The sequence below is a fragment of the Dipodomys spectabilis genome, unplaced genomic scaffold (assembly GCF_019054845.1).
Source record: "Dipodomys spectabilis isolate Male_0828 unplaced genomic scaffold, ASM1905484v1 ptg000424l, whole genome shotgun sequence".
In the NCBI taxonomy this organism is placed as follows: Eukaryota; Metazoa; Chordata; class Mammalia; order Rodentia; family Heteromyidae; genus Dipodomys; species Dipodomys spectabilis.
In genome coordinates, this window is record NW_024871101.1 from 1,005,128 (window position 1) to 1,016,137 (window position 11,010).

Sequence of the window (11,010 nt, forward strand, 5' to 3'; positions counted from 1 at the left end):
AGATGGTGTTTGAAAATTTTTAAGAAACATCAACCAGTGCACAGGAGCATCAGTTGGAAATAAGAGCATATGTGTGACCTGTGTCTATGACCTGGCCTAGATTTCCTTTGTGGGTCTTACCTGTTAGCAACTGCTCATTCTAGGAGCAAAATCCTGGACTTACTTCCCTTGGCTGTATTTTTCACATTGGTATACTTCTTAAGTTTACTGCTAGGTATCTATAATCAAGGACAAGGTCTTGCTAAGTAACCCAGGCTGGCCTGGAACTAGTAATCTTCTTGCCTCTTCCTCCTGAAGGAAGGCTGTGTCACTTTTCCTAAGTTTTGATTATAATTTTCTATATACTTTGACTTGTGCCAACCTCATTAAAAATGGAGCAAAGCAGGAAAATTTGAGCATACTCTGGCTTCATGGCTTTGTCTTTCTGAATTCTGACTGTTTTCTGTGAAGACCAAAAGCAATCTAGTCATCTTGTTTTCAATGTGTCATTTGAAATTTTAGCACTGTGTAAAGTTAAATAGGTGTCCATTCATCATTATTGGGCCAAAAGGTAAACTTTTATTTCCTCCAGGAGACCCAATAACATCAATCGTAGTGTATTTCAGTATCATTAAAAATCTGAAAAAGAGCAGGGCACCAGTGGCTCACTCCTGTAATTCTAGTTATTCAGGAGGCTGAGATCTAAGGATTGATGTTTGAAGAAAGTCTGTGATACTCTTTTTTTTTTTTTTTTTGGGTCCAGTCGTGGGGCCTGAACTCTGGGCCTGGGCACTGTCCCTCAGCTCTTCAGCTCAAGGCTAGTGCTCTACCACTTGAGCCACAGCACCACTTCTGGCTTTTTTTCTTTTTGCTTATGTGGTGCTGGGGAATCGAACCCAGGGCCTCAGGCATGCAAGGCAAGCACTCTAGCACTGAGCCACCTTCCCAGCCCGAAAGTCTGTGATACTCTTATCTGCAATTAGCCACTAAAAAATCCTGGAAGTGGAGCTGTGGCTCATGTGTGATGCTAGGCTTGAGCAAAAATGCTCAGGGATAGCACCCAGGACCTGAGTTCAAGCCTCAGGATTGGCACCAAAAAAATTAGTTACAAAAAAAGTGGACACTACTGTAAAACTATCTTAATTGGCTCCATATATGTTGGTCAGAGTTAAAAAATCATTGAAGGTCAGATTTCTTTTTTGTGTCATTTTGATTTTTCTTATAAAATATTTTATTAGTATATTCAACTTGTATAAAACATTAGATTTTACTGTTTCCCAGCATGGTGGTACATACTTATAATTCCATTACTCAGGAGACTGAGACAAGAAAATCTTGAATTCAAGGCCAACCTTAAGGAGACTGCTTAAAAAAGAACAGCTCAGATTTCTTTGTGACATTTTCATACATGTAGATAATATACTTTGGTTATAATCCTCAGCCTCTTACCCTCTTCCATTCCTACATCTCTTTCCCTCCAACCCCTTTCTCAGGTTTCTTTTTGATGCACCTCTAAGTGACCTGCTTTCTGCCCATTGTCAATGTACCTACATCAACCCAACTCTGAATTCCCTCCCCACATGATTAATTGAATAATGGTTGCAGATTTCTTCACCAGAAAATAGTCTGATGCTGCTTGCAGTGGAAGATGTAATTAGTGCCTACTTTCTTTCTTCATCTCATTGGAAGCTCATGTGCTGGCCCTTTGCCTCCATGCTCTGCACAACCATGATCTGGTGGTATTTCTAACCATGTGCCAGTCTAAAGAAACAATCTGAAAAAAATCTGGTTACTTGAATGGTTTTGGTTCTTGAATAGTTTTGGTTCTTTTTCAGAATTAGCTTAAGAGTTAAATACTGGTCTGATTTTTAAAATTAGAACCCCATTGGGGGAACCCTCCTAGATTGTTCTGTTCTGAGTAAATTGTGTTTGTAAGGTTGAAATGAAAGGCATTTTGAGGTAGAAAGCATTAACAGAAGAAAGAATTGCCAATATGAATTTCAGGGTATCCAGAAAGATAGGAATTTCCAGTTGTGTCAGACTTCGGAGAAAGAAAAACTTCTATAGTGTTTCTCTGGTTAGATAGGGCCAAATATTGGCAAGCTCATAAAACTACTCAGAAGCCTTGTTGAATCTTCCTAGCCTCAGCTGTGAGGCTCAGAGGTAATGTTTATACAGGGAAGAGAAGCAATATAGCCAAGTTACAGAGTGAACCAGTGTCTGAGTCAGAAATAGAACTCCTTGCTTTTCCAATGCCGCGTTAAGTCCTAGCACCACACCCTCCCTGCTAGACAGCAAAGGTGGTTTGTGTTCAAGCAAGGGAGAGCTATGAATAGGGCCTTAGTGGCAGTTTCCCATGCCCTCTCTTTAGGAGAGAGACTGTACTGCTTTCTTGTCTGTGGTCCTTTTTTTCCCACAAGATTTGATTACTCAAAGCAGCCAGAGTAGAAGTATTGGGCATATACACACTGCCTGCCTGTGGTCCAGAGAATATTAAATGGAAGTTAGGTGAATATTGCATTTATCAACTTGATTCATTCACTCTGCATTGCATGTATTTACAATATACTATATATAAAATATATTACATACTCAGTATTATATATAATATAATGTACTAAATATGAAATATATATAATATATATGAAATATACATATAAAATGTAACACATATATAATGTACTACATATGAACTATATATGTTATGAAGTACATTAAATATATAATATATATCATGAAGTACATTAAAATATACTATATATTTCATGTACATTTCATAATTGTAGTAAACATGCACTGTCAACTATTACAAATATTACAGTAATAATATAAATTAAGAAATAAGAGCACTGTGATCACAGAAAAGAACTGAATGGAAAATGAGAGATAACTCTCCTATTTGGAATGCGTGAGCTAGCAATATGCATGCATGACTGAGTGGACTCTGGGCGAAAGTAGAATGTCTTCTACTATGAAAGCATTCTCTAAATAAAGTTAATTTACTGTTAGTACTTATACAAGGCAGATACAAGCAGTGCTCTACCACTTGAGTCATGTCTTCAGTCTAGCTTTTTGCTGATTAATTGGAAACTGAGCCTTGTAGATTTTTCTATCTGCACTGAATCTATATCCTGTAGATCATGGCTTGCTGAGAGACTGGTGCCCAGCTGAACAGTGAAGTCCTCCTTGAATGTGAATGTTAGTTTTAGTGTAAAAATGGCATTTGCATTAATGAATAGCTAGTAGGGTGTTCAAAGTAGTAAATAAAATGACTCAGCACCTGGGCTGTACTTGAGCCTCTCTATGCTCAAGGCTAAAGCCATAATGCTACTTCCAGTGTTTTTTGTTTATGTGGTACTGAGGAATTGAACCCAGAGCTTCAGGCATACTAGGCAAGCAGTCTACCACTAAGACACATTCAAAGCCCCTGGCATTTACTTTTTTCCCCCTACCATACCATTGGTGAAAAGAAGAAAACAACAACAACAAAAACACCCTTGGGTCTAGGATTCCCAAAATGAGTTATGACACCATTGACTAAGATTTTCCATGCTCTTGTTTTTCCTGATGGGCTTCAGCACCCTTAAATAAACACATTGATTGCAAACTATGATTTGGTGTAAGAAACCTGCACTTTAAAGTGATAAATATGGAGGGAGTAGGATAAAGCAAGGTAGCAAGACTGGGATTGGAGGAACTGAACTGGAATTCTCTCCAAAGTGTCTGGATGTAAATTGGATGAGAACACTTACCCATACCCATGACGTTTTTGTTGTTGTTGTTGTTGTTTGTTTTTTTAGTTCATCTTCCCGTTTCTCTCTCTCCATTCTCTTGTTTTTATTCTGCTGCTTTCTATTTTTTATTATATCTCTTCTTTACCTGCTTTACTCTTAGACCTTACTTGGTCATGGATTTTACTATGCTCTGCTTTGACAAATCAGAGTTGCTTCTTGCCAAAGGTAAGATGGTCCTAGAGATGAAATGATCAGGAAGAAATGTGATACCTCTCTTTCTTTTTCTGTCTCCCTCTGTGAACTCAGGACTTCATCATACTCTTGCTTGGATTTTTCTGCTCAAGACTGGTGTTCTGCCACTTGAGTCATACCTGTGTTTTGGGGGTTTTGCTAGTTAATTGGAAACAAGAGTCTTTAGGATTTGTTTGCCCAGGCTAGCTTTGAAGCAGGATCCTTAGATCTCAACCTCCTGAGTAGTTAGAATTATAGGCAGGGGCCATCAGCATCCAGGGGCACCACATTTTCTTTACCTAATAATCAGTTGTGAGGCAACTAGGCAAGTTCCACATCTTTGCCATTGCAAGTAGTGTGGCTGGAAACATGGGTATGCACTATCTCTTGTATATTATTTATATGTCCAAGAGTGGTGTAGTAGGATCATATGGTAGTTTTGTTTTTAAGTTTTTTTTTTTTTTGCCAGTCTAGAGGCACTGTCACTGAGCTTCTTTTGCTCAAGGCTAGCACTCTACCACTTAAGCAACAGGGCCACTTCTGGCTTTTTGTGTTTCTGTGGTACTGAGGAATCAAATCTAGGGCTTCATGCATGCTAAGCAAGCACTCTACCACTAAGCAACATTCTCAGCCCTGTTTTTACTTTCTTATGGTTGCTCTAATTTACATTCCTACTAATAGGGTACTGTTGTTTTCTTGATGATAGACATTGTGATTGGGATAAGATAGAATTTCTGTATTCTTTTTATTTGCATTTCCTTTATGGCTAAGGATAAGGATGTTGAACATTTCTTCATGTACTTATTTGCCATTTGCACCTCCTTTGAGAATCATTGGTTCAATCAATTTTGGCCATTTATGAAATGGATTTTTGGTGTTTAATTTTTTAACTCATAATGTGAATATTAATTCTTTGGCATGAATGTATCTTTCTCAAACCCAGTAGCTTTTGTTTCTAATCGAGGTTGAGGTGATTTCATGCCTCTGTATCTCTTGCAGTTTCCCTTTACCCCCTTCTCTATTATCTATAAAGGTCCATTGACCTGTTTCCTAGGAGTTTTGAAGGAAAGGAATGAAGAAAGAATCACTTCAGAAAACTGCCTTTCACATTTTACAATATAATCATGCAAAACTCAGCATATGTCAAGGGACAAAGACCACTTTTATTCCATATCCTCCTCATTGAAAAGAATCATTCAGCAGCTACTTGTCCATAGTGTATTAACAGTACAGATTTGAAAGGAAGTCACTGTCCAATGGCAGCTATTGACCTAGAAAAAAGTTGGTAAGACTTCTATATGTGCCTTCAAACCATGTTGGCCTAGATACTCAGTTAAGTCAGTGGCTGTCACTTATGTAAGCAGTAGCAGGCAGAGAACATGCAAATGGCTTAGATCAGGTGTGCAAAACGGGGCATGGATATTCACGTCAAATCTACTTCTCATGTCTCATTTGTATCTGATGGGAAATACTTTACTGACCAGGACCAGGATGGAGGTATAGAAATACCTGAAGTGGTGAGCAGTAGGAAAGGAAAACGAAGACATGCAATCTTATGCTTAGAGTCCAGTATGAGAAAGTTAGCAAGAGAACCATGAGCTGCAGGAGGGGAATATTGACAGTATAAATGTTTATTATTTGAATTGTTTCTCAAGAAAAATACTGTGATACAATGAGAAAACTGTTACCTAGTAGCTCTGATTAACTAGCAACTCTAATTGAGGTATTCTTGTCCTCTGAACTCTTGTCTTACCTACTTATTTTTATTTTTTTTTGTGTGTGATAGATTCTTATTAGTTAAGTATCTAGTCTGGTGTTGAACTCATAACCCTCCTGCTTCAGCCTCACAAGTGCTAGGATTAGAGGTGTCTGCCATCATACCTTGCTTCCAAACTCTTGTTTTAGTAGAAAAAGGTGTGTTAATCAACAATTTAGGATTGTAATCATAATATTTTTAGACCACGTTCTGGAGATCCTATATCCACTTGCTGTTTAATGTAATTGAAGTAGTACTCAGCCATGGTGTTTCAATAATACTGGAGAGCGTAGACTGTATAATTTAGAGTAGCTTAAAAATCCATGGATTACAGAAATGAACCCGCAGACCTATAGCCACCTAATCTTTGATAAGGGAGCCAAAAAAATAGGATGGGAGAAAGACAGCCTCTTCAGTAAATGGGGCTGGCAAAATTTGGCTAAACACCTATAGAAAACTAAAGTTAGATCTTTATATATCACCCTGCACCAGCATCAACTCTAAATGGACCAAAGACGTTGAAGTAAAAACAGACACTCTGAAAACATTACAGGATGGAATAGGAGAAACCCTAGGTCTCCTTGGCACAGGCCAAAATTTCCTTAATAAAGACCCAGAAACACAACAGATCAAAGATAGGTTGGACAAATGGGATTGCATGAAACTGCAGAGCTTCTGAAATGCAAAGAACATAGCTAGCAAGATCAATAGAAAGCCCAGAGATTAGGAGATCTTCACTAGCCGTATAACAGATAAGAGCCTCATATCTAAAATATACTTTCAACTTAAAAGATTAAATCCCCCCAAAACAAGCCCTCAAAGAAACCACCCTATTAATAAGTGGGCTAAAGACTTAAAGAGAGACTTCTTTGAAGAGAAAATAAGAAGAGCCCATAGACACATGAAGAAATGCTCACTTCTCTGGCCATGCAAATCAAAACAACATTGAGATTCCACCTCATCCCAGTTAGAATGGTTACAATCAAGAAATCTAATAACAACAGATGCTGGAGGAGATGTGGTCAAAAGGGAACCCTACTGCACTGTTGGTGCGAGTGTAAACTTGTTCAACCACTCTGGAAAGCAGTATGGAGGTTCCTCTAAAGACTACACTCCCCTATGACCCAGCAATCCCACTTCTGGGCATTTACCCAAATGATCATAAACAAGGCCACACTAAAGCTACCAGCACAACTATGTTTACCACAGCATTGGTTACCATAGCTAAGATATGGAACCAACCCAGAAGCCCCTCAGTAGATGAATATGGATCAAGAAAATGTGATTCTATGCTTCCATCAGAAAGAATGGCACCATCCCATTCATAAGGAAATGGAGACTTGGAAAAAAATCACATTATTGAAGTAAGCCAGACCCAAAGAAACATCGGACCCATGGTTTCCTTTATTTGCAATAATTAGTATATGTCTAGGATAATCTTAGCAGATGAGCAGAATAGCTCAATAGCTAAGTACATGTGACCGTATAAGATGATGCTAAAGAAATGAACTCCAAGACATGGATACAAGTAGTTTTTCTTTGCTGTTGGTTTTTTTTTTTTTTTAATGTACTATGTGATTTTTTTCTTGTGTATGGTCTTCCCTCTATGGTATATCCTCTGCTGTTACTATATTTGATTTTGGTACCCTGGTATTGTATATATGCTTGTTTGAATTAGGAAAAGGAAGGGGAACAACAGAATGGTGAGACAAAGGATAAGGGTAGAACCAATGTAACAGCGATATGCACAGGACAGTATGTTGGAAATGATCTGTACAACTTGGGGGGATTGGGAGGGAGGAAAAGTAGGAGAAATTTGAGGAAAGGGTTAACAAGGTTGACAAGGAATGTACTCATTACCTTACTGAAACCCTTCTATCACCTTGACAATAAAAATTTTTCACAATTTGAATTTTAAAAATCCCTTGGTAAAAAAAAATAAAAAAATAAAAATCCATTGGTTAGGAATCAAAGACTCTGAATTCGAATTCTGACTATACTATTTACAGCCTCTTCCAATTCTGATATTCTCCAACTCCGTATCACTTAAGCTTATTTTCTCCTGCCATAAAATGATGATAATTTCTGTTCTGCCACCTTGTAGTATTTTTGTGGGAATCAAATAAATCATGGCTTTTGAAAAGATTTTGATGAATGAAAATGCCATATGAATTCTAAAGTAGTAACATTATGTTACTCATCAGGTGCTCATTTCTCCCTAGACTCTTAAGTAATTTATGTCTTGTTCATGTCCATTGCCATGCTACAATCTCTCCCACTTGTACCGTATAACCAGGCAGTTGGTGTGTGTGTGTGTGTGTGTGTGTGTGTGTGTGTGTGTGTGTGTGTGTGTGTGTGTGTGTGTGCAGGACCTGAGGTTTGAACTTAGAGGGCCCCAGGCATTATTCCTGAGCTTTATTGTTGAGGGCTATTGCTGTCCCAGTTGAGCCACAGCTCTACTTCTGGCTTTTTGCTGGTTAATTGAGGACAAGTGTCTCAGACTTTTCCTGCCAGGGCTAGCTTTGAATTGTCCTCAGATCTCAGCCTTCTGAGTATCCAGGTAGTTCCTTTTAACATGACATAGGTACTTAATCTCATCTGATCTCAGAAGCTAAGCAGGGCTGGGCCTGTGTAGTACTTAGATGGGAGATTGCCTGGGAATAGTAGATGCTGTAGGCTTTAAAAAAATAGACACATGAACCAGACAACCATGGCTCATGCCTGTAATCCTAGCTGTTCAAGGAGGTTGAGATTTCAGATTCTAGTTTGAGGCCAGCTCTGGCAGGAAAGTCTGAGACTCTTTTTTTTTAAGTATATATATTTTTTATTGTAAAGATACTGTACAGAGGGGTTACAGTTACATGAGTAAGGTAATGAGTACATCATCCTATGGAACATTGTTACCTCCTCCTTTGTTTTTCCCCTGCCATCCCTTTCTCCCTCCCCCCACCCTGAAGTTGTAAAGTTCGTTTTCAACATAGTGTCTTGTGCATCTCATTGTTACAATGGGTCAACCTGTATCCTTATATCAGCATTTTGTTATTTCCCTTCCTCTCCTCAAATTAGAAAAAAATGTATATACAAGATGCAGGGCACTGGAATCAAACACAGTGAAAACAGGGGTTATACCATGGGGGAAGAACATATAAAAGAAATAAAAACATCACATAGTATATTATAAATACATTAAAGACAATACCAAGGAAGATAAAATCTCTTGTGTCCTTATCTTGGGGTTCATTTCGCTTAGTATCATCTTATATGGTCATAGGCATATAGCTTTTGGCCTTTTCTGCTTGTCCTAGAAATATACTGGGTATTGCAAATAACGGAAACTATGGGACTTATATTTCTTTGGGCCTGGTTTACTTTACTTAATATAATTTTTTCCAAGTCTTTCCATTTCCTAACAAATGGGGTGGTGTCATTCTTTCTGATGGAGGCATAGAATTCCACTATACATATGTATACACATATATGCATATATATGTGTATACATATGTATAATGGAATTCTATATATATATACCACATTTTCTTGATCCACTCATCTACTTTCGGGTCATCTGGGTTGGTTCCATATCTTAGTTATGGTGAATAATGCTGCAATAAACAGTTGTGCTGGTAGCTTTAGTATGGCCTTATTTGTGAACATTTGGGTTGATGCCCGAAAGTGGGATTGCTGGGTCATAGGGGAGCTCTATGTGTATACTCTTATCTCCAATTAAATGGCAGATTGCTAGTCTTGAGCAAAAAAGTGCCAGGATCAGCAGGAAAAAAAAAGAGACACTTCAGAAGCAGTTGTCAATCCAAATTATATGTATCTATTATCTTTTGATCGGATGAGCAGAATATCTTCACAGAATTTATGGATGGAAAATTAACTTGACTTATTCCTTCTTCTTTTCTACAGGAGGAAAAAATTCTTGTCTGTCCCTAATCTGAGAGTGGTGAGTCCCTGCAGCTAGCAGGCCTTCTGAAAGCAAAATCCATGGGTGACAGGAGATTCATTGACTTCCAGTTCCAAGATTTAAATTCAAGTCTCAGGCCCAGATTGGGCAATGCGACTGCCAATAATACTTGTATTGTTGATGATTCTTTCAAGTATAATCTGAATGGTGCTGTCTACAGTGTTGTATTCATCCTGGGTCTAATCACCAACAGCGCTTCTCTGTTTGTCTTCTGCTTCCGCATGAAAATGAGAAGTGAGACGGCTATTTTCATTACCAATCTGGCCCTCTCTGATTTGCTCTTTGTTTGTACCCTACCTTTCAAAATATTTTACAACTTCAATCGCCACTGGCCTTTTGGTGACACCCTCTGCAAGATCTCGGGGACTGCATTCCTCACCAACATCTATGGGAGTATGCTCTTCCTCACCTGTATCAGTGTGGATCGTTTCCTGGCTATTGTTTATCCCTTTAGGTCTCGTACCATTAGGACCAGAAGGAACTCTGCCATTGTGTGTGCTGGAGTCTGGATCCTAGTCCTTAGTGGTGGTATTTCAGCTTCTTTGTTCTCCACTACTAATGTCAACAATGCAACTACCACCTGCTTTGAGGGCTTCTCCAAGCGTGTCTGGAAGACTTATCTGTCCAAGATTACAATATTTATTGAAGTTGTTGGGTTCATTATCCCTCTCATATTGAATGTTTCCTGCTCCTCTGTGGTGCTGAGAACCCTTCGCAAGCCGGCAACACTGTCACAAATTGGGACCAATAAGAAAAAAGTGCTGAAGATGATCACAGTACATATGGCAGTCTTTGTGGTATGCTTTGTACCCTACAACTCTGTTCTCTTCCTGTATGCCTTGGTGCGCTCTCAAGCCATTACTAATTGTTTGTTGGAACGATTTGCAAAGATCATGTACCCAATTACTTTGTGCCTTGCCACTCTGAATTGTTGCTTTGACCCTTTCATCTATTACTTTACCCTTGAGTCTTTTCAGAAGTCCTTCTACATCAACACCCATATCAGAATGGAGTCTCTGTTTAAGACTGAAACACCTCTGACCACAAAGCCTTCCCTTCCAGCTATTCAAGAGGAAGTTAGTGATCAAACAACAAATAATGGTGGTGAATTAATGCTAGAATCCACTTTCTAGGTACGAGAATTGTCTTCAGGTCCAGATATAGTTTCTCCTATGATTTTTCTTATGATACAAATAAGAAAAAAGATTGAAGCTAATGATGCTGAGAATAGATTACTGTACCAAATACAGCCAGATCCATTTGTTTGGACATTTATTGTACATACGCTGTTTTGTTCAGTAATTATAGGTCAAGTCTAATTACAGAAACCAAAATAGATC

The 11,010-nt window shown here is 38.5% G+C and overlaps 1 protein-coding gene across 1 annotated transcript; it reads left to right on the top strand.

Annotated features, from left to right (window-relative positions):
• Window positions 1-9,652: 9,652 nt before the first annotated feature.
• On the top strand, window positions 9,653-10,803 carry Lpar4 (lysophosphatidic acid receptor 4). The gene has a single exon (XM_042668290.1). It carries the CDS (start codon window positions 9,691-9,693, stop codon window positions 10,801-10,803), a length of 1,113 nt encoding a protein of 370 aa, XP_042524224.1. The 5' UTR covers window positions 9,653-9,690.
• The last annotated feature ends 207 nt before the right edge of the window (window positions 10,804-11,010 follow it).

What these genes read in the sequence shown, in the direction of transcription:
- Lpar4 (XM_042668290.1), top strand. Translation starts at nt 9,691, where the DNA reads ATGGGTGACAGGAGATTCATTGACTTCCAGTTCCAAGATTTAAATTCA.